Here is a 25,049-nt window from a genome sequence, read left to right on the forward strand (position 1 = left end):
TTTAAAACTTAAACATTTTTTATTTTCATCAAAGAATCACATTACAGATCGCTATTTAACACTCAGCGATACCAATTAATCAAAAAAAAAGAGAACGTAACACTAACAGCTTTAAAAATAAAATAAATTTATTAAACACAAATTTTGACACAAATATGGCGCCGATGTTCCAGGAATGCTATTCAGAGGGAGAGAGAGAGGGTATAGGCAGAGGTGTAGATGGATTTGTTAGTGCCCAGGGGCGATATCAGTCAGAGGTGCAGACCCCCGATCTATCGTCCACGAGATATATCTAAATACCACCCCAACACGTGTTGTGCTTGGGGACGTTCTGCCTAACCCCCCTCCCCGCAGAACTAGCTAGGCCATTGCCATAAAACCATGCCTCTCATGTACAATGACTAGAAAACACAGATTGTCATTAGATGGCATAAAATTAAGAATATTCGGAGCACTAATTCTCCAAGTAAATCGACAGCCTCATTACCACCTCCCCCCCCTCTAAAACAACAACAGCTTCTATTTAGGATTGATATAAAACAATTACACTGAAACTATCAGGTTCCAATTTCGCTTTGAAGTTTGTATTCAGGTTACTAATAATAAAAAAAAATGAAATCTAAATACGCAATATAACAAACTAGCGGAAATGTCCCCCTTCCACCATATAAAAACAAAAATAAAGGCACTATCTTAAATAATGGCTACAATATGGTGTGAAAAATCACCTGGACTGGATGTAGTTCCAAATTAATTTTATTGAATGAAATTTCCACAAAATTTGCAGGAAAAAAAAATACATTTTGTAACCATAATTCAGATAGTCAATAAAATATAGTCTAAAAATAATTCTTAGGAATATCACATCTTAAAGATTAATTCTTGAGCACTCTTACTCTATACATTCGTTATTTCTTAAGAATATCACATAGTTGAAAATAAGGAAACCAAACACTGGCCAAGACAGGCGAATATCTTTACAAGTTGTATTAACAGAAACAGAGACCATTTTTTTATAGACATTTCTCAGTTATGTATAAATTGTCACTTCAAAAAAAATACTATTTCTCTGAAAAAAATACCACGCTGTCTTAGCATCTGTTCAACTTAAATGAATATATACATAAGGACAAAATAACTCAACGAAAAATAAACATAAAAGTAGAAATAGTTGGCGCTATACAGAAACAGGGGCACTACTTCTGTCGGCTATGTTAATGAGCTAAATTTAAAATTATTTAAACAAACATTTTGTTTATGATAGCTTTTGTGCATGAGCATTTAAGAAGGTCAAATGAATTTAACAATTTTAGAATAGATTTGTTCAAATTTCTTTGGAAAATACTTCATTATAAAAAAAATGATTTATCATTTGTAAGTAAGACGGCACTAGACCCTTAAGGTCCAAACCGGCGGTGCTGATCTCCGTTTCATGGCCCATTTATCATTTGGGTTACTACTGATTAGTTTTAGGATATAATATGAGTGAATCAAAGACTTCGGTGTTAAAATATTTGATTCCAAAAAACTTGATTTCTCATGGGTCTAATTGGTTTCTCAAAAAGTCAGAAGTTAATCAAATTTGTCTATATTACTTTATGTTGTACCTATTTTACTTAACTAAATTGCTTAAATATGTTAGTTAAACATAATATTCAGCATTATTTCAAGCAGATATTCTTTTACACTCATCTTCATTACCCAGGAAACTTTATTCTAGCAGCCTATCCACTTTTCCCCTCCCATTCAAGGTCTTTCCAAGTTTTGCAAATGGAAACTAGAAACAATTAAAAGTAAAAAAAAAAAAGATAAAGACCAGTCAATCACAAAAAGGGATAAATACATATGAATTCACTGATTGGCAGAATTAACTGCCTCATTGCCTCCCTGGTCCTCAACAACAGACAAATAAGCGGTTTCTTCCTTAATGTTCACTGTTTCCAGAACACTCTCTACAACGGACACTAGGTCAGTAGACGGGTTTTGTATCATCTGATTTTCTACATTCTCATTTCTGTTATTTTCCTCGTCTTCAACGGGGCAGCCATCAGAAGCACATGGTTCAAATCCAACTAGGTTATTTTGCACATGTTGAATGTGATTATGACATAGATGAGAATTTTCAGTAATGGCTTCACTCACTAAAACAGTCTTTGGAATCATTTCTTCAATAGCTAAATTCTCCCAGCCAATGGGATTTGTGGTATCAATTATGGTTGAAGCACTACTTGGAGTGGATGCAGTGTTGCCACTTGAATGCTCGATTACACTTTCAAAATTTTCGGAAACAACAGGGTCCACATTCGCACTGCCTCGGTTTGTGTCTTTTTTCACTTCAATTTTCTCAGATATAAAACTAGTATCTTTGGACGCAGGTACAGAGTCGTCATAAGGCACCAAAGGCCAGCTGGTCAGATTTACTCGGGCTGGTTTGGGGGGAGGAGGAGATAATTTAGCTTTCGGCTTCTGTAAGTCAGGGGGCGGCACACAAAAAAACTTTTCAGGTTGGCTCACCTCATTGGCAGTCTCATACAGAGATCCATTACTAGATGACTCTTTGCTATTTTTCCCCCGACTCGGTCTTTGCGGAACTATTCCTGGCTCGTAAAAACTGACACACCGCTTTTTTTCTTCAATAGTAAAAGGTGAGCTTGTCTCTACAATATTTCCCCTGGAAAACTCGTCATAACTCCCAACCAAAGCATCTTTGGCGTTTTTAGATGGGGCTCGACCAAGATTGTGAATAGCACCGACTCTCTGAGGAGTTGACACCATCAGCGGTTGAGACAATTTATAAGATCCGCTAGAATTGTCATCAGAATCTGTCTGTAAGTAACGCTTAACCTCATCGCTTGAATTTTCTTGGAAAACATCAGTCTGCGTGCCTTTACTGCAAAAATTCTCAGTTCGAGTACAAACAGCACTTGAATTAGCCCTTGAAAGAATACAGCGCCATTCAGATCTATCGAATTCTTCTTGTTTTTCTATTACGTGTCTGGGCTGGGCAACAACAGACTTGATATCAGATGGAATGTGTGTGTATCGATTCTCATCTCTTGAGTGTACTCTATGCTCATCCTTTTTTGTTGGTGGAACAAAAACTGTCGGGGAGCTAAAGTGGCTTGCTGGTTTTCGGGGCTCTAGGGTAATTTTTGGCATCGGAGGGGGAGGTGGGATAACTTTTGATGATCCATTTTTCGAGAGAGATTTTTTGCCCTTTTGAACCTTGGCGTAAATTGGCTCAGGTGGGCTGTCCACTGTATCTAGCGATTGCTGGATAGAATAGTAGTCGGTATTATTTTTGCTCACGTCTGCCGATTTTAGTTCAGTAGACAACGTCCTCTTTGTAAGTTTTAATATGCCGGCTTTGCTTGAGCTCAATATATTACCCCAGGATGAGCCAGACGAATCGTTTCCCGATCTGTGTTTTGGCTGCTGTGGGAAAAAGGACACTTTAACTGCCGAATCGAAAGAGCTTGTCTCGTTTTTCTTCGATCGTGACGGAAGCGAAAACCGCCTTGAAAAACTTTTGCTTTGGATGGGACTGCTGGAAACACTCTGATAAACTGTATTGTCCCCTGAACTTGTTGGCTTGACAAAATCTCTTTTTGTACTAAATCTTCGGACGAGAGTTTCTACCTTTTGCTGTACATAGGGTTTGGAAGATGAAGAGCTCACTGATTCTGCGCATTCATCAGTTACTTCTGGAGTGCCAAAAACACCAGAATCTCTAGCAGTCACAAACCTCTCTTGACTTGAACACGATATCTCTGAGTCCGAATCACTCTCGTTTCGAAGGGGCTTTCTAAAAGATATCTTACCGACTGAATGTGACTGATCAAGGCTCGGTCTGATGCCTTCTTCTGTTTTAGAAATCGCTATAATTTGCTGCTCGAGCATAAATTCGACTTCCGAAGAGTCACAGCGCATTTGCGGCTGTACATCCAGCCCAGCTCTTAACAGTCTTCGGATAAGTGTTGGAAATTGTCCAACATTGGTGACAGGATTCTTTTTATTGTACTTTTTAGATTCTTCCATTTTTTGACTTATCAATTCAAGCACATCTTTAAAATCTTTGTCCTCCCATGGCAGTTTTCCTGTAAAAACTTCTACTATCACCATACACAGAGAAAAAATATCCGACTCTTTTGTAGGCACTTTTCTTTTCATTACTTCCGGTGACATCCATCTCCAGTAAATGTTCTTAAACACATCCCAAGGGCGCTGAACATAAACGCAATTTTCCAACTCGCCTCGGGCGCGGATGGCAAACTCGAAATTGCCCAGTTTTGCCTGAGTAGGGCTAATAATATGAACGGAATGAGAGGATATTGCTAGATGTAAAAAGCCCATATTATGGACTAATTTCAGGGCAGTGGCAATTTGGCAAAGAAAGGTCAGCTTTTTTTTAAGGCCAAATTCTTGTACAGGCAACTCGTGCATACATCTATGTAATGAGCCAAATTGGACTCTTTCATAAACCAAAGATATTTGATGGTGTTCCTGGGTTGGTATGACCCCAAAAAAATGCAGAATACCTGGTGCATTCAACACCCGTAGATTTTCCAGTTCAACCATCAATAAATTTTGAGATGCGCTGTTCGGCGAACCAAGTTTTAAGTCGACATCGATGAGCCGTCGTATGGTAACAATAATCCCTTTCCAAGTTCGGGGGTAATACTCCGTAACTGCTCCACATCTAGAAGAAAAAAATGATGATAAACTCTTTCGTCTTCGTTGAATGGAAAGCCTTATAGGTGTTTTTTGTTGCTGTCCTTTGAAAAGAATTAAATGAAAAAAACTGAATTTTTTAAACTGAAAGTAAGGAGCGACATTAAAACTAAAAACGAACAGATATTACTCCGTGTGTGAAAGGGGCTGTTCCCGTCTCAACGCCCCGCTCTTTACGCTAAAGTTTGACTCTTTCTTTCAATTCTTAATTCTTTATTAAACATTAAAAACTTTAGCGCAAAGAGCGGGGCGTTGAGAAGGGAACAGCCCCTTTCATACACAGAGTAATTTCTGTTCGTTTTAAGTTTTAATGTCGCTCCTTACTTACACGCATTCGTGATCGGTCTTCTGGCAAACAATACGAAGTTCCACATTTTTGTAGACAGGAGCTTGAAACTTTTGCAGTAGGGTTCTCTGATACGCTGAATGTGATGGTGTGATTTTTGTTAAGATTCTATGACTTTTAGGGGGTGCTTATCCCTATTTTCCAAAATAAGGCAAATTTTATCAGGCTCGTAACTTTTGATGACAAATACTAAATTTGATGAAGACTTATATATTTAAAATCAGCATGAAAATCTGATTACTTTTTTTATGTATCTTTTAGTATCAAAATTCCGTTTTTTAGAGTTTCGTTTACTATTGAGCCGGGTCGCTCCTCGTTACCACGAACTGTTTGATTACCTCGATTCTTGATTATAGAGATGGATGAATTACAACGAAACTAAACTGTGGAGAAAGATGCCAAAGAGCATCAGAGAATCTTAGGGTTACGGAGGGAAGGAGAAGGGCCCAAATCTTACCTCCGTCGATACTACCTGATTTTGAACCTCTCGGTTAGTCATACAACGAAATTAAATCTTTAAACGTTTAATCACAATAAAATACATTTTATTTATACTTAGTCTAGTTTCTTTGCTAGGTCCAGCATGAAAGGGGCTGCCCCCCCCCCCTCAACGCCCCGCTCTCTACGCTAAAGTTTGACTCTTTCTCTCAACTCTACTTTTTAAAACAATAAAAACTTTAGCGTAAAGAGCTGGGCGTTGAGTGGGGAACAGCCTCTTTCATATACGGAGTAATTTCTGTTCATTTTAAGTTTTAATACCGCTCCTTACTTTCAGTTGAAAAAAACTTGTTTTTTTTATTTAATTTCTGAACGTTTTTGAATTAATACATGTTTTGATTTTGGCTCTCCGCACATGAATAATTAAAACGAAATTTGCATATTAATTTATTTTTACGGCTAAATGGCTTTTTCATAGTTTTGGTCGGACTATTTTGAGAAAAAAGGAGCAGGGGAGTAGGCCTAGTTACCCTCCAATTTTTTGGTTATTTAAAAAGGCAACTAGAACTTTTAATTTTTTACGAACGTTTTTATTAGTAAAAATATATGTAACTTACGAATTAACTTACGTAACGAACTTCTAAATTCTTATGTTTGTATTACGTATATGAGGAGGTTCACCTTCTCGTTAATACCTCGCTCTTTAAACTAAAGCTTAAATTTTGTCCTAATTCCTTAAGAATGACCCCTGAATCACAAAGGCCGTAGAATAAATAGTTGAAATTAATAAAATTAGTTTAGCGTAAAGAGCGAGGTATTAGGAGGACGAGAACCCCTCATATGTTAATGCAATTATAATTTCTGTTCGTTTTAAGTTTTAATACTGCTCCTTACTTTTAGTTGAAAAAACTTTTCATATTTACTTTTTCATTGTTCTTTGAGAAGAATGCTAAAAAATCCTGCGCCCTTTTCATGGAAATTTTCTTTCTCCATTACAAATTTCTCCACGGAAAGTTCCTCCCACATAACCAAAAAAAATCTCCCTGAAAGCGTCTGTAAACTTCTCAATAACCATTACTATATGTAAACACTTGTCAAAGTTTGTAACTTGCAGCCCCTCCCATGGGTACTGTGGGGGAGTAAGTCGTCCTCAAAGACATAGTTATTAGGTTTTTCGACTATGCTGAATGAAATGGCTATCTCCAAATTTTGATCCGGTGACTTTGGGAAAAAAGACTTTTCCCAAAAGTAACTATTGGGTGACTTTGGGACTCCAATTTTTTGGTCACTTAAAAAGGGCACTAGAATTTTTAATTTCCGTTAGAATGAGAAAAACATTCTAGGACCAATGGGTCAATACGATCACCTCTGAAAAAAAAAAAAAAAAAAAAAAAAAAAAAAAAAAAAAAAAAAAAAAAAAACGCATCCGTGATCTGTCTTTTGGCAAAAAATAAAAACTTCCACATTTTTGTAGATAGGAGCTTGAAACATCTACTACAGGGTTCTCTGATACCCTGAATCTGGTGGTGTGATTTTTTCGTTAAGATTCTATGACTTTTAAGGGGTGTTTCCCCCTATTTTCTAAAATAATGCAAATTTTCTCAGGCTCGTAAATTTTGATGGGTAATTCTAAACTTAATGAAACTTGTATATTTACAATCAACTTTAAAATACGATTCTTTTGATGTAACTATTGTTGTAAAAATTCCGTTATTTAGAGTTTCGGTTACTATTGACCCGGGTCGCTCAATTACCTGTTTGATATCCAACGCTTCGGCATTGCTCAACAGAACTGAATACTGAAAGTAATATATCTTAGTTTTTGTAAGTAGGCTATGGTTTTGTGTATTTTTTGTAATTAATTACTTTTTTTCATTTTTATATACCTTTAATTTAATTTAAATACTTTTCCATTGCCATCAGAAAAATGTTTGTCTCTAGGCTTCATTAAATTAAAAAAAAAAAAAAAAAAAAAAAAAAAAAAAAAAACCGGTTGCCTCTTCCTAAACAACTCGCTCTTCACGCTACAATTTTTCGGCACTATAAAAAAAAGCTACTTATTGTTCTAATTCAACAAACCTTGCGTTTCAGGAGTTATTTGTTCAAAATTGGGACACAACTTAAACTTTAGCACAAAGAGCGAGGTGTTGAGGGGAGACAAACCCGCCTCATATACGTAATAATTTTGTTTGTTATAAGTTTTAATGTTGCTCCTTACTTTCAATTGAAAAAACTTGTTTTTTTATATTTAATTTCTGATCATTTTTTAAATAACACCAAGATAACTAGCTCCACCTCCACGGAAAAATCTCTATTCCCAATAAAATATCCTCTGGGCAATTCAATCCAGGTGGAAATTTACCCCAGATAATTACCCTTAACATCTCTACGCCTAAAATTGAATCGGTAAGGAGAAAGCGAGACATATAAAGAAATTTCGTATAGGAATTCTGGTAAATTCGCCTAGTGTAAAACTTCCCTTGAAAAGCTCATCCCTTGGAAATTTCCCTCTCCATGGAAAATTCTCCCCGTGCAAAATCCTCCCATCAGAAAATTCATCTTCTTCCTCCCCAACCGAAAAATACATGTATACTTCCCAATAGCAAATAAAACAGTGGATAATTTTTACAACTTATTCCCCCAGGACTGTAGGGGGGGAGGGTCATTTTATCTCTAAAGACATAGTTACTGGGCTTTTCAACGATGCTGAAGAAAAGATCTATCTCAAAATTTTGATCGGATAATTTTGGGAAAAAAGTGGCGTGGGAGGGGGCCTAGCTGCCCTCCAATTTTTTGGTCACTTGAAGAGGGCACCAAGTACTTTTCATTTCCGTTACAATGAGCCCTCTCTCGACGTTTTAGGCCCACTGGGTCAATACGATCGCCCCTAAAAAAAATAATAAAGAAACAAATTAACACTCATCCATTATCTTTCTTCTGGCAAAAATTACAAAATTCCACATTTTTGCAGATATGAGCTTGAAACCCCTATAGTAGGGTTCTTTGATACACTAAATCTGATGGTATGATTATCATTAAAATTCTAAGACTTCTAGGGGGGTCTTTCCCCTTTTTTAAAAATCAAACAAATTTTCTCAGGCTCGTAGCTTTTGATGGGTAAAACTAAGCTTAATGAAACTCATATATTTGGAATCAGCATATTCAGCCAATTCCCTTATATATTAATTGGTGTCAAAATTCCGTTTTTAAAAGTTTCGGTAACTATTGATCCGGGTCGTTCCTTACAGTTCGTTGCCACGAACTGGATCAAACAGTTCGTGGTAACAAACTGTAGTAAGGAGCGACCTTGCTCAATAGTAAAGGAAACTCTAAAAACGGAATTTCGATGCTAAAAGATACATAAAAAGAACCGGATTTTTATGCCGATTTTAAATATATAAGTTTCATCAAATTTAGTCTTTGTCATCAAAAGTTGCGAGCCTGAGAAAATTTGCCTTATTTTGGAAAATAGGGGGAAACACCCACTAATTCATAGGATCTTAACGAAAATCACACCATCGCATTCAGCGTATCAGAGAACCCATTAGAAAAAATTTCAAGGTCAAATCTACAAAAATGTGGAATTTCGTATTTTTTTGCCGGAAGACAGATCACGGGTGCGTGTTTATTTTTTTATTTCTTTTTATTTATTTATTTATTTCTTTTTATTTATTTATTTCTTTTTATTTCTTTTTTTTTATTATTTTTTTATTATTTTTTATTTATTTTTTTATTTATTTATTTTTTTTATTTATTTTTTTTAATTTTTTTTTATTTTTTTTATTTTTTTATTTTTTTTTTATTTTTTTTATTATTTATTTATTTTTATTTATTTTATTTTATTTTTTTTAATTATTATTTATTCATTTATTTTTATCTTATTTTTTATTATCATTTTTTTCAGGGGTCATCGTATCAACTAAGTGGTCCTAGAGTGTTGCAAGAGGGCTCATTCTAACGGAAATGAAAAGTTTTAGTACCCTTTTTAAGTGACCAACAAAATTGGAGGGCACCTAGGCCCCCTCTCAAGCTGATTTTTTCCCAAAGTCAACGGATCAAAATTTTGAGATAGCCATTTTTTTCCGCATAGTCGAATACCATAATAACTATGTCTTTGGGGATGACTTACTCCCCCACAGTCCCTGGGGGAGGGGCTGCAAGTTACAAACTTTGACCAATGTTTATATACAGTAATGGCTATTGGGAAGCGTATCGACGTTTTTAGGGGGATTTTTTTGATTTGGGTGTGGGGTTGATGTGAGGGGGCTATGTGGGAGGATCTTTCCTTGGAGGAATATTTCATGGGGGAAGAGAAATCCAATGAAAAGGGCCTAGGATTTTCTAGCATTACTATTAAAGAAACAAAGAAAATATAAACATGAAATTTTTTTTCAATTGACAGTGAGCAGTAGCATTAAAACTTAAAACGAACAGAGATTTTTACGCATATGAGGGGTTCTAATTACGCATATGAGGGGCTCAAAAATGCTTTAGCATAAAGAGCGAGGTATTTAGGAGGAGATAAATACTTCGCTCTTTACGCTAAAGCATTTTTAGTAATTTCAACTATTTATTCTACGGCCTCTCTGATTCAGGGGTCCTTCTTAAAGAATTAGGACAAAACTTAAAATTTAGTGTCAAGAGCGAGGTATTAACGAGGGGACAAACTCCCTCATACATGTAATTAAAAATATAAGAATATAAAAGTTTGTTACGTAAGTTACGTATATTTTTTTTACTAATAAAAAAGTTCGTTAAAAATATTCTAGTTGCCTTTTTAAGTAACCAAAAAATTGGAGGGCAACTAGGCCTTCTTCCCCACCCCTTATTTCTCAAAATCGTCTGATCAAAACTAAGAGAAAGCCATTAAGCCAAAAAAAAAAAAAATTAATATGCAAATTTTATTTTAATAATTTATGTACGGAGAGCCAAAATCAAACATGCATTAATTCAAAAACACCAAACAGTAGGCAAGTTTCCAGTCAATTTGGAAATTAAAATCATTCCAATGTTGTCCCAGTATTATGTGGCTTAGACGAACTAAACCAATAGAAATTTTTGCGGAGTATATTTGTATGTATAGTATTTATTGCAATGTAAGGTACTTCCGTATTGTATGATACACACTCGAGAAATGAAGTTTGGTTCTTTAGTAACAAAACTATGAAAACTACGACAAAGAATTATGGTGGGTGGGATCTTACGACACATTATATTAAATATTTAACCTAACCCAATCAAAATATCATCTCCATATATTCATTTAATAAAAAATATACCTATAACGAAGATTTTAACTGAGCCTAAGCTAGTTTTCTTTTAATACCCAATGTGTTACTACTATTACGCGCCACCTTGTGTATGTGATTATTGAAAGAGGACGGCCCCTATGTTTTCGCTATATTTCCCTCTGATGTAGGTAGCTTTCCAATTTAAGAGGTTCAATTCGGCCAAGACGACGCAACGTTTGCAGATTAACTATATCCAATATCCAAGTTTATTTGGAATTTTCTGCATTTTAATGAAGTCGCCAGACGCCTGTTTGTGGTACTAGGAGATTTTAATCCTTATCTTCAATCAAGTCGCTGAAGATTCAAATCCTATTTCAAATTTCCCATTCTCTTTGGTACTTCCAGAATTGATAAGCGAAATGGCTTAGTAATCACGAATTCATCCTATATAAAGTCCTTTGAAGCAAGGTCATATTCAAGGAGGAGTTACCAGGTTCACCCCAACCCCCAAAAACTGGCCGACTTGTGAAAATGTAACAAAGAAGCATATAAAAAAAAAACTTGACGCTTTTTCTGTAAACCTACTCCAAATATACCAACCCCCGAACAAAATCCTGGATACGCTCATGCTCTCACACTTGAAGCAACATAACTTACTATGTTATTAAAACCTATAACATAATTCCCCGACAATCGCATGGCTTTATTCTGTTGAAATACAGATTATTATTTGGGTTGATCACTTGAATTCTTGCGCCATGTCTAGGTACCTAATTCGAAGTTCTTCGTTCAAACTTGGCATTACAAAAAAAAATCAATACATGCTTCTGCTGACAACAAAATTTGCATATTCAACGGACAAATCTTAAAAGTGGCAGTTGCCAAGCGCCTTTTCTGGTTATCCACAAAATATCAGATCATTCTGGAACGGCGAAATAAAACAAGAAAACAAGATTGCTATTCGTTCCATGAAAATCAAAACGATGGATCGCAAAATGATTATTGACTTTGCAAAGAATTGGATTTAAGTACCTTACCAGGTATTTTCACTAATTGACAAGAAGATTGGCTATTTAAGAAAATGCAATAAACAGTACCCATAAAATGGAATTAAGTAGGCTGATGAAATACCCATATAAGGAAGGGGGGGATAAACAAATAGAATTCTGGCCTCTCCTGCGCCAGGGGCAAATTCTTCATTAGTGCCACCCCTCCCAAACGTTTTCAGGTCACATTTTAACAAAATTTTCGTTAATTAACAAAATTTGAATGCACAAATCTACCATTTCTTGCTACAGATTCTTGTCATAGTAGTATTCTTGTATATGGTTTAATAGTTTTTAAATGCAGCTATTATCATTGAGTAAAATAGAATAACTCTTCAAAACATATAATTAAATTTATTTAAAAAAAATATAAATGTATTAATAAAATTGAATAAAAAAAACAAGTTTTTTAACTAAAAGTAAGGATCGACATTAAAACTTAAAACGAACAGAAATTACTTCGTATATGAAACTTCCTCATCAACGTCCTACTCTTTACGCTAAGGTTTGGCACTTTCTCTCAACTCTACTTTTTAAAACAGTAAAAAACTTTCATATACGAAGTAATTTCTGTTCGTTTTAAGTTTTAATGTCGCTCCTTACTTTCAGTTAAAAAAACTTGTTTTTTTATTTAATTTCTGAACGTTTTTGAATCAATGCATGTTTTGATTTTGGCTCTCCGCAGAGGAATAATTAAAACCAAATTTGCATTTTTTTTTTGCCTAAATGGCTTTCTTATTTAAAATCTTTCTTATTTTCTTTTTCTTATTTTTTTTTGGCTATTAAATGGCTTTCATTAAAATGCGATTCTTTTGATGTAGCTATTGATATCAAAATTCCATTTTTTAGAGTTTTGGTTACTATTGAGCCGGGTCGCTCCTTACTAAAGTTCGTTACCACGAACTGTTTGATACATAGCTTCGAAAAATATATCCCTGGGCTATACACTGACTCCCACAAAAATTCAAGTGATGACCAATGACCTAGTTTTTACTTGAATAACTTGTCTTTTCCTGTTTAGACAAGTTTCTATACCCCTTGGAATTAATGCCAAAATGTTAAACGACCGGAAATGATTAAATTGGGTTTATTTATTCATAAAAATAGGCTTAGATTCAGGATAATATTGTGGCAAATTTGACTTATAAGACAGAAACGAAATCTTCTTAAATTTTCATAGAATAAAAAAGACTTTCTAAGCAATCAATTCCTTAGCATCTTTCAGTTATACTATCGATACTGATAATAACATCATTGGGGAGAGGGTCGTGTGTCCCTTTAGATTTTGAAATGCAGTTTCCTGGGGATAATTTTATCGAAAAATGTCTTTTAGATTTAGCATACTATTGTGGCAAATTTGACTTATAAGACAGAAACAAAATCTTCTTAAATTTTCATACAATAAAAAAAAGTTTCTTAGCAATCAAGACCTTAGCCTCTTCCAGTTATGCTATCGATAGAGATGTCGTAAGTAAAGGATTTTCCCAAAAGTAAGAGTTTTGTGCTTTCAAATTAAGTCATTTTTTATGAGTGTCTTGTATGGCTTTTTTTTTCGTTTTCATTACATTTGATACTAATTGGACGCTTTGAAAAAGGTTTACAAAGCATCTTTTGGTCAATAATAAAACAGGTAAAAATATAACCTCTAGTTTTTGATATTTCAAGATGGACATATTTTTGGATGAACAATCGTGGAACAAAAAGTTGAAAACCCCGATGATATTTGCATAGCCGAAACATTTTTTATCCTACACTTTCTTATCACTTTTTTTTTATCTTACGCCAGAAGGTTGTATCTGACATTTTCACCCTTTTGATACAGTTGAGAAAATCACTTGCTATGTTGTTCCCAAAGGGAGTATCAGCAGCCAATTTAAAGCTGGAACGAAGATTGATCAAGCAAATATTACTCCGTTATTCACCCCTCTGAGCAAGCTTAGCAATTAGTTTTGGCAATTAACTTGGAAAGTATTAAGAATGTTAGACGACAGAGCTGTAAAGCAAGTCAAACATCAGAAAGGAAAGGAAAAAACCATAGTTCTAACCTATAAGGAACAGCTTTCTTGGCCGCAACTCTATAAATGTCCTTGTTTGATTCTAGGTCATTTTTGCTAATGATGTCTGTACACTCATTTTCTTGGATCTTCCTAACTGGGATGCAGCCCATGGTTGCAGTTGAGCCAAATAAGATGGTGCCGAACCCGGTGGCTTGTATATGGCCCAAAGGTCCAGGGATGTTTTCTTCCTGTTGCGCATATGGCAGATGTAAAATCTGGAAAAAGCATACGATGAATACGAGATGAAAGAACATCAGTTATACTAAAGATAAACAGAATGTTTGTACAAGCGTGGAAAAATGTTGAGTGTCGACTGGATCCATTGGAGTATGGCTAGATTGTGCGGAAATGATAATTACGACCTGTGCATTCAGATAGATCACTAGGACCGCCTTCCCTTTTCTCCGCGTTTTACTGTAATTGCAAGGGCAAGTGTTCGACGCTTGTGGCTTATGGCAATTGAAAAGCAACAAGCTGTTCTAAACTGCGAAACAGTTGGTGCCGGAAACCTTGGAAGACGATGGTCTTCAGAGGTGGAATGGTCTTCCAAGGATGGTCTCCTTGAAGAACAAATTTTTAAATAGCTTTGCCAAGCTTTAAGCACAAAACAATTCTTTTGACTTTTAAAATTCTTTTAAACATTTAGTTTCATGTACATCAGCAAAAAAAGAGCGTAGAAATGACATATCTAATCATATTTGCTGGTAATTACTCAATCAATATTCTTTGCTTCAACCTCAAAAAACTTAGATTAGTGAAATATCTAGAGCAGATATGATTTCGGAATCAGAATCGGAAGCACATATTTTTAGGGGTGAGGTTGAATTTGTTTGAAATTCAATCTGTTTGAGGTTGACCCTTTTTTCTTAATTTTCCTAGAACCTCTCCCCCAACTCATTCTCCCTCAAAGCTTTAAGCCCCAAACAATTCTTTTGTTTTAGTTTCATGCTCATCAACAACAAAAAAGCGTAGAGACGACATATCTAATTACATTTGCTGGTATTTACTCAACGCTTTTACCTCAAATTCAACCTAAAAAAAAAAACTCAGATTGTGAAAGAGCTAGAGCGGTAAACTTTTTGGGTTTGGAATCAGCACATAGTTTTGGGTCGGGCACTGAAATAATCATTTGTATAGCAATTTGTTTGAGATTGACCCCATCTTTTCACAATTTTCCTAGACTAATTATGAAAAGCGTAAAAAGAGCAAATTGTATGGACAGTATCGTAGGGGAAATTCACTATATTCCGAAGATTTAAGGCATATATCCACAGCCACCTTCTTCCTCTCTATACATGTTAAGGGTGACAGTACCACAGATACACAAAAAAAGAAAAAAAGAAGCAAAAACCAGTCTGAAATTTTCCCGAATATCATTTAATACCGTTTTTCCTCCGAAAATAATACGAATTTCTACTTCCACTTTTATCAATACCTATCAGAACCACTCTTCGTCGAAGTTGGAAATAATTTTTAAATTTGATTTGTATGTTTTATTGGTTTTAAAAGTATGAGTCCTCAGCTAAATTAATAATTTGACTCCTTCTAGTCATGTAAAATAGATTCGATGAAGCCTGCCTTATTCAATAATCTACTTGATTAAATATGAACAGGTGTCGAAACACATAACGAGGTTTCATGTATCTTGTCAAATTTCAAATCACGACCGTCCGTTAAGATGTCTACTAAACGCAGCAAGAATACGTGCAGTGGATGCTAAACATACACCACGTTAATTGCTTTTAAGGAGCAAAAAACTAACTATCGCAGGTGGATTCTATCATAAAAATCTGTTCTGGAGACCGGTTGTACAAGAAAATGACCACGCAGAAAGTGTATCGAGGGGTAACCGACTCATGTATACCAGGTTGCGTGGGGCAAGAGTGATAAAAGGGTGCCAAGAGCTGCGGGGATTGTGCTAAGAATGGCGGAGCTTTGCGGTGCACATAGCGCTCTGGGATATACACCAGGTGGTGGAACGCAGGCAACTTCTCGAAGTATATGAAGTCGCAGTCAAATCAGTCACATTTAATGTGATTACTCCATAGGAATTTCAGACACCTGTTTATCGCTAAGAAATTTAAAGACAGAAGCAGTTTATAACAACGCCATCAACCCCTATGGTTATAACCCCTCTCCTTTTTTCAGAGCTGATAATGCATAACCAGTGTGATACATAAGCGTACAAAATTATGTTTTGGTAGGGAGGGGGAAGGAATTGCCATCATATATTCTAAACGAAAAAGTTTCAAATTGTCCAAGGGAGTCAACCTGCCCTATCAGAGGAGATTTCACCCTCCCTGCTATGGGCAATCATAAGCACCATGATTATATGAGTGCAATGGTATTTCTGTGAGAAATACCATTGACCAATACCAATGAGACACGTACAGTTTCTACGGTTAAATATATTTTGAACATGTAAGACATGAGGAGGGGGCTTGAGAAAATGAAGAATTATGCATTAATAACCGAGGAACACATGACAATTGACAACGGTGGACTGTGTTTTTGGTGCAAAGAAGCTTAAAAGTGCCATAAGTGAAAAGTAATATCATATACAACAATACATATTTTTCGCTATATCTGCCAACATTCATCTACATTAAAAAGAGAAATTTTTATTTGAACTAAGCCCCATAAAGAGGCTTCACCTCGGGGGAGAGGCATACCCTCAATCAAAAATATATACTGAGAGAGAAAATTCCCATGAAAAAAAATTCGAGCTCACCATGGCAAAGTTCCAAGACTCTCTCCCTGCCCCCCTTGAATAAGCATGAAGAATCACGTTTCCTATACTTTGGCTCTTAATGCCAAAATACCCCAGCTAAATCGTTTTTGGAGTGAGAGAGCCTGTATAAACTTGGTCTCGCAAATCAATTACTTGACCCATCTATTCCTTTAGCTTTCATCTCCCAGTCTTTTCGCCTCCCCACAAAATAAATTCCTGTGCACATGCTTGAACTAGGATCACATACTCCACCAAAACCATCCTGTCAGAGTCCCTCTTCAAAACAACCCGGGCAGCAATATTTCAGAAATTTATGATAAATTCAAGCGGAATAAGTTCTATTACCAAAGCTTTAGAATCCCTCTTATACTTTCTGTCGGGGTCGTATCAGTTTCGCGGTTAGCAGGTTCTTAATATGCACATCCCCAAGATGTGTTTTCCATTCAGTTACTAGGAAGAACAAAACAAGACTTTTTTGTATCTTGACAATGAAAATTATTGTTTCCATGTCTTAATTGGAATAATGCTGATATGATAACATTAGCTTGTTCGAGACTTTCTGTCCGAGCTGAGAAGAAAATCTGTAAACCATTGGTCATAACTAAATAAAAATTATATCATGCTAAATCTAGCCTCTCCACTGTCACGCAATACGTTGACCACTATGAAATTTTGATAGGGTGAATAGAATGCTAATGTTTGGAAGAGTACCAAAAAAACTGGGCTCTTCACATAAAATCGCCCCCTGGATCTGCTCCTCTTTTTTGAAACGTCCGGATATTCAACATGTCCAAAACGTCTCTCTAGTTCTAAAGAATTTTGAGTTCGGATGCCATGTTTTTCAAAATTCCAGTGTGATAATCTTCAGCAACAGATAAATACTTGAGAAATTAAAGAAAATTCATTAACAGCCTTAATTTTGGAAAATATATATTTATACTAGTGACATCATTTTTATATACATCAGTATTGCAATGACGTTGTCAAACTTGTCACACCTGTGTGAGAAAATTGAAGAGTTCTACCTAAGGATAAGTTCATATTAAATAATTTAAAGGGCAAAAAAAATTAATTGCAAAAAAATTTTCCCATATTTTGACAAGGGATTGCAACAATTTTAAAACCTTAAAAAAAGAAAACCTAAAGCTTGAAGCTTAGCAGAAATCGTTGTTAGAAATCAGACTTGCTGTAATAATCAATTATCTTTGAACAGACTTCAGTATGAAAAAACATTAAATTACGTAATGAGCAAAATACTGGTAATTGCAAAACTATTTGTATATATTTACACGGATATATTTACAAGGGATTACAAGAATTCAAATACCTTAAAAAGAAACCGTAAAATTAGAAGCTTGGAAGAAATCACTGTTAGAAAAGCACCATTACCGAATTTCTTTTCTTAGAAGTATAAGCAATGTCTTTTTAAGACATGAAAAAAAATGAAGATTTTGTAAGTTCAGTTCAGAATTGCTAAGGTTATTATATAAACTGCAAAAATATTTACGGTGCCTGAGCAATAATTTTAATGTTTCAATTCAAACTAAAATATAACTAAAAATTTAAAAATTAGTTGTTTTTTTGTTAGATAAAATCCACTCGCTACGTGATTAAGCTTACAGGTTCGAACGCAACGAGTTATATAACGTTAGTAGGAAGGCCCGAAAAACGAAACTTTGCAGTTATTGCAAATAATGATTCGATATTTCCACAAGATATTACCTATCAAACAATTCGTAGTAACGAACTATTGTAAGGAGCGATCCGGCTCAATAGTAACCGAAACTCTAAAAAATGGAATTTTGATACCAATAGTTACATCAAAAGAATCGCATTTTAATGCTGATTTTAGATATATAAGTTTCATCAAGATTATTTACCCATAAAAAGTTACGAGCCTGAGAAAATTTGCCTCATTTTTCGAAAATAGGGGGAAACACCCCCTAAAGGTCATACAATCTTAATCAGAGAACCTTATTGTGGAAGTTTCAAGCTCCTATCTATAAAAATGTGGAATTTCGCATTTTTTGCCAGAATACAGATCACGGATGCGTGTTTATTTGTTTTATTTTTGTGTTTTCCAGGGGTAATCCTATCGACCAAGTGGTAGAATCTTGCGAGAGGGCTCATTCTAACAGAAATGAAAAGTTCTAGTGCCCTTTTTAAGTGACCAAAAAATCTCCAAGCCAATTAATTTCCCAAAACCACCGGATCCAAATTCTGAGATAGCCATTTTATTCACCGTACTCGAAAAACCTTATAACTATGTCTTTGGGGACGACTTACTCCCCCACAGTCCCCGTGGGAGTGGCTACAATTTACAAACTTTGACCAGTGCTTAAATATAGTAATGGTTATTTAGAAGTGTACAGACGTTTTCAGGGGAATTTTTAGGTTGGGGGGGGGGTTGAGAAGAGGGAGATATGTTGGGGAACTTTCCTTGGAGGAATTTATCATGGGAGAAGAAAATTTGCATGAACGGAGCGCAGGATTTTCTAACATTATTTAAAAAAAAACAATGAAAAAATAAATATGAAAAAGTTTTTTCAACTGAAAGTAAGGAGAAGCATTTAAACTTAAAACGAACAGAAATTATTACGCATATGATGGGCTCACCTCCTCCTAATACCCCGCTCTTTACGCTAAAGTATTTTTAGTAATTTCAGCTATTTATTCTACGGCATTTGTGATTCAGGGGTCATTCTTAAGAAATTGGGACAAAATTTAAGCTTTAGTGTAAAGAGCGAGGTACTGACGAGGGCGTGAACCCTCTCATATCTTCTATATATATAAAAATAAGTTGTCTGTGTGTCTGTCGAGTGACGTCATGTTTGTGTGTCGACTGACGTCATGTTTTCGACTGACAAATTACAGACCGGGACATCGGGACACAAATGACGACCGGGACACCGGGACATAGGGAATATAAATGACGACCGGGACACTCAAAGAGAAAGCGACCGGGACACAAGGAATGTTCGATTAGCAATCACCATCAACAAAGCACCGGGACACAAATGACGACCGGGACACAGGGAATATAAATGACGACCGCGACGCTCAAAGAGAAATTACAGACTGGGACACCGGGACACAGGGAATATAAATGACGACCGGGAAACAGGGACACAACTACAACGGGGACGCCGGTGGGCACGGGGGGATATATAAATGACGACGGGGACACAGGGAATGTTCGATTAGCAATCACCATCAACAAAGCTCAAGGGTAATCATTAGAATAATGAGGTATAGATCTGAATACAGATTGTTTTTCCCATGGACAAGTATATGTTGCATGTTCAAGAGGCGGTAAACCTGACAATATATTTATATACACAGACAATGGGACAGCCAAGAATGTTGTATATTCGCAAGTTTTCCGTAGTTAAAAACATATATCTATATATATAAAAATAAGTTGTCTGTCTGTGTGTCTGTCTGTGGATCAGGTGACGTCATGTTTCTGTGTTGACTGACGTCATGAAATTAGTTGTCGTCATTTTTGCTTTGACGGTGACGTCATTCAAGATATTTAAGACATATGTTCACGTAGAAATCTATTAATGTTTAAGTTTACAATGACTGATGAACTTACCATGGCAAAAGCCAATGAAGATGCTCAAAGAGTCTATGCCAAAAAACTTGCTGCTGATAGAGAAAGTCAGAAAAGAAAGCGTGCCGAGGAATCAAAAGAACAGCAAGGAAACAGGCTTGAGGCTGACAGAGAAAGAAAGAACAGAAAGCGTGCCGAGGAATAAAAAGAACAGCAAGGAAACAGGCTTGAGGCTGATAGAGAAAGAAAGAACAGAAAGCGTGCCGAGGAATCAAAAGAACAGCAAGGAAACAGGCTTGAGGCTGATAGAGAAAAAAGGAACAGAAAGCGTGCCGAGGAACTACCAGAGCAACGCGGAAGCAGACTTGCTGCTAAAAGAGAAAGTGAAAAAAGAAGGCGTGCCGAGGAATTACAAGAACAGCAAGAAATCAGGCTTGCTGCTGATAGAGAAAGTAAGAAAAGAAAGCGTGCCGACGAATCACAAGAACAGCAAGAAATCAGGCTTGCTGCTGATAGAGAAAGTAAGAAAAGAAAGCGTGCCGAGGAATCAGAGCAACCTGAAAGTTATCGCCTGGCATTCAGGTACAACCCACTCGATGATTATAGCTTGAGTAGATGTGTTCAAATCGGGACAATGTCTAAAATTTGTCCCTATTGCAAGGCCTTGAAATTCAATGGTGAAACAATGGGAATGTGTTGCGCCTCAGGAAAAGTTAAACTTCCTCTATTGGCTGCAACACCAGAGCCATTGAAGACGAATGAATGCTTGCCTGAAAAATTCTAATTTATGGGCACACGTAAAAATATTAAAATTAACTACAAATATGCTTGTCCGATTGCAAAACGATGACTCTGGTCAAACATTTTCAGATCAATTGCTGACAATTGGAAACGGAAAGCTCCCAGTAGACTCAATTTCAGGACGTATACAACTACCTGCTGATTTCTGTAATTTAGTGACGTCCAAAAATGAATTGATTGAAAAAGTATTTCCGAATATTCTAAAAAATTATAAAAATAATAAATGGCTAAGTGAAAGAACGATTCTCGCACCCAAAAACATAGACGTCCACGAAATCAACAATATTGTTTTGACCAAGATTCGAGACCAGGCAGTCCTTTACAAGTCAGTCGACACAGTTTTGGAGCCAAATGAAGCGGTTAATTATCCATCTGAATTTTTAAATTCCATAGATCTTTCAGGGTTTCCACCACACGTGCTACAACTAAAAATAGGCGTACCAATAATACTTTTAAGAAATATAAACCCACCAAAGCTTTGCAATGGCACTCGACTTGCCGTAAAAAAAACAATGGAAAACCTAATAGAGGCCACAATCTTGACAGGGCCTTTTGAGGGTGAGGCTGTACTTATTCCTCGTATTCCCATGATTCCAACGGATCTGCCTTTTCAATTTAAAAGATTGCAATTCCCAAATCGATTAGCATTTGCAATCACCATCAACAAAGCTCAAGGTCAATCATTAGAAAAATGTGGTATAGATCTTAATACTGATTGTTTTTTCCATGGACAATTGTACGTTGCATGTTCGAGGGTCGGTAAACCTGACAATCTATTTATATGCAGCGACAATTGGACAGCGAAGAATGTTGTATATTCGCAAGTTTTACGCAGTTAATTTGTATTGTATCTATCTATCAATCTATCTATTTAAAAACGAGTTGTGTGGATGCATGTTTGTTTGTTTGTAAAAAGAGCGTTTGCGTATGACGTCATTATTAGTACATACGGCTTTGTATATGCACAGACAATGGGAAAGCCAAGAATGTTGTTTATTCGCAATTTTTACGTAGTTTGAAACACATATATAAATCTATCTATATTCACAGGTGGGACACAGGGACACAACTACAATGGCGCATAACTAATATGGCGCGTAACGACTTACGCGCGCGGGGGGGCTTGGGGGGGCGCGAAGCGCCCCACCAACTAGGTGTTGGGGTGGCGCGAAGCGCCACCCCAACAGCTAGTATATATATATATATATATATCTATCTATATTCACAGGTGGGACACAGGGACACAACTACAATGGCGCGTAACTAATATGGCGGATAACTAATATGGCGCGTAACGACTTACGCGCGGGGGGGGGCTTGGGGGGCGCGAAGCGCCCCCACCAAGTAGGTGTTGAGGTGGCGCGAAGCGCCACCCCAACAGCTAGTGCATAATAAAAACATGAGAATACAGAAGTTCGTTACGTAAGCTAATTTGTCAGTTACGTATATCTTTTACTAATAAAAACATTCGTAAAATATTAAAAGTTCTAATTGCCTTTTTAAGTAACCAAAAAGTCGGAGGGCAACTAGGCCTCCTTCCCCACTCTAATAAATATGCAAATTTCGTTTTAATTATTCCTCTGCGGGGAGCCAAAATCAAAACATGGCTCCAACAAACAAACAAATCCAACAATCAAAATTCAAAAACGTTCAGAAATTAAATATAAAAAAAAAAGTTTTTTTAACGGAAAGTAAGGAGCGGCATTAAAACTTAAACTGAACAAAAATTACTTCGTATATGAAAGGGGCTGCTTCCTCATCAACGCCCCGCTCTCTACGCTCAAGTTTTTACAGAGTTAAGAGAAAGAGTCAAACTTGAGTGTAAAGAGCGGGGCGTTGATGAGGAAGCAGCCTAAGCCTAATCCTAGCTAAGTTCAAAAAAGAAGAAAAATAAAACAGAAATACTTCTAAGAAATAACTCTCAGACACAAGATATCGCTAGATTTATTAGGACTTGACATATACTTCGGATTTTCAAAGGCTAGTAAATTCACGCTGCGTATTCTCACTCGCTTTTCACTCGCTCTGTCTACAGATTAATGTGCTCCTGAATATTAAAACAAATCGAAAAAATAAGGCCCTACCCATTGTTACAGACGAAGATCCCCAATAAAACTTTATTACCCATACTTCATTCGCAACCCTGTTCCCTCAATCTAAAAAGATAATAAAATTGAATTGTCAGAAGTTTGTGAATATGCCCCTTAGAGCAAGCATAATATGCATAATCCTCTGCCATTTATCGAACTACAATAGGGGAGAAGGTGACAACATCCACAGATCCAAACCTTATTTTTTAAATAAATAAAATAAAAACTTTACAAAATGACAAATTCAGGTGCCCTATGGATAATTAAAATATTCCCTGCGGTTTAAAAATACGACTCGTCACTAAACACTCAGTACCTTTTCAGAATGGCAGAAGATGGAGTTGACTAGAGTCACATTAACAGGCTGGTGAAAGCAGAGACCGCAAAACACCTTAGGGGGGACTGATGGAACTTGACTAGCGAGTGAACTAAATATATCAGGTCAGGTGCAAAAGTCAGCACCGGAGTGATTGGGCCACTTAGTATATGTGATTGTTTACTTAGTATTAGTGATTGGGCCATTTAGTATAGTATATATATATATATATATATCTATCTATATTCACAGGTGGGACACAGGGACACAACTACAATGGCGCGTAACTAATATGACGGATAACTAATATGGCTCGTAACGACTTACGCGCGGGGGGGGGCTTGGGGGGCGCGAAGCGCCCCCACCAAGTAGGTGTTGGGGTGGCGCGAAGCGCCACCCCAACAGCTAGTGCATAATAAAAACATGAGAATACAGAAGTTCGTTACGTAAGCTAATTTGTCAGTTACGTATATCTTCTACTAATAAAAACATTCGTAAAATATTAAAAGTTCTAATTGCCTTTTTAAGTAACCAAAAAGTCGGAGGGCAACTAGGCCTCCTTCCCCACTCTAATAAATATGCAAATTTCGTTTTAATTATTCCTCTGCAGGGAGCCAAAATCAAAACATGGCTCCAAACAAACAAACTAATCCAACAATCAAAATTCAAAAACGTTCAGAAATTAAATATAAAAAAAAAAGTTTTTTTAACAGAAAGTAAGGAGCGGCATTAAAACTTAAAACGAACAAAAATTACTTCGTATATGAAAGGGGCTGCTTCCTCATCAACGCCCCGCTCTCTACGCTCAAGTTTTTACTACTTTAAAAAGTAGAGTTAAGAGAAAGAGTCAAACTTGAGTGTAAAGAGCGGGGCGTTGATGAGGAAGCAGCCCCTTATAGATAATTTACATAATTAACATATAGGTAATTAACATATAATAGATAATTTACTTATACTACAACACATATAGATAATTTATAATGTAAGTTGCTCTGTTGTAGTCAAGTATAAAGCAATAAAAGACATCATAATTTCTATTGTTTGTTCTCCTTTCTGGTTTTACTTTTTTTGGGGTTAGTCGACTTTTAATATGCGCGGTCACACTATACATTCCCCATTCAATTTCAAGCAGGGACAGAATTTCTTTGTTTCCAATGGTATCTTACGACGATGAAAAATTGTTTCCACATCTTTTTATTTTCCCACCAAGTTGGGACAAGGGTGAACGACATTAACAATGGTCGACATTCGAGACTTGTCGCTTGAGCTGGTTTCAAAGATGGTTTCCAGACTGGTGGTCAAGTTGAAATTTTCTTAAAATAACTTTGGATGAAAATTTATTTTAAATTAATTTTTGAAGAAAAAAAACGAAAAGTAGGGCTTTTTCTAAGGTCCAGGAAATGCAGCTTTGTGACGTAGACTATTAAAATAATTGGTGACAGTCACAAATGTAAGAATGTTTTGCAGAGGGTATACGGTAGTCTAGAATAGAAAAACCTTACAAAATAAATGCATATCATTCCAAATAAACAGGAAATCTTGAAAAAATCGTAAATATCATGAGGTTTTGGAGGGATTAGGATCCTCAGGCTCTTGCGTAAGTGCCTGATTTGAATCCATTTGAAGTTTTTTTTTGTTTTTTTTTCTAGCGTTATGTCTTTTATGAGGAATTTTCGTTAAGATTATATGACTTTTAGAGGATGTTT

General features: G+C 36.1%; 1 protein-coding gene across 1 annotated transcript in view; it reads right to left on the reverse strand.

Annotated features, from left to right (window-relative positions):
• LOC136026928 (uncharacterized) overlaps positions 1 to 25,049 on the reverse strand; it is a 44,919-nt gene continuing 19,870 nt past the window's right edge. The window contains exons 3-4 of the mRNA XM_065703774.1: positions 13,838 to 14,064; positions 1 to 4,699 (exon numbers count right to left, since the gene is read on the reverse strand). Of these exons, the coding sequence (XP_065559846.1) occupies positions 1,852 to 4,699; positions 13,838 to 14,064 (3,075 nt within the window). The 3' untranslated portion in view covers positions 1 to 1,851. The remainder of the gene's footprint in view (positions 4,700 to 13,837; positions 14,065 to 25,049) is intronic.

The sequence above is a fragment of the Artemia franciscana genome, chromosome 5, assembly GCF_032884065.1.
Source record: "Artemia franciscana chromosome 5, ASM3288406v1, whole genome shotgun sequence".
Lineage (NCBI taxonomy): Eukaryota > Metazoa > Arthropoda > Branchiopoda > Anostraca > Artemiidae > Artemia > Artemia franciscana.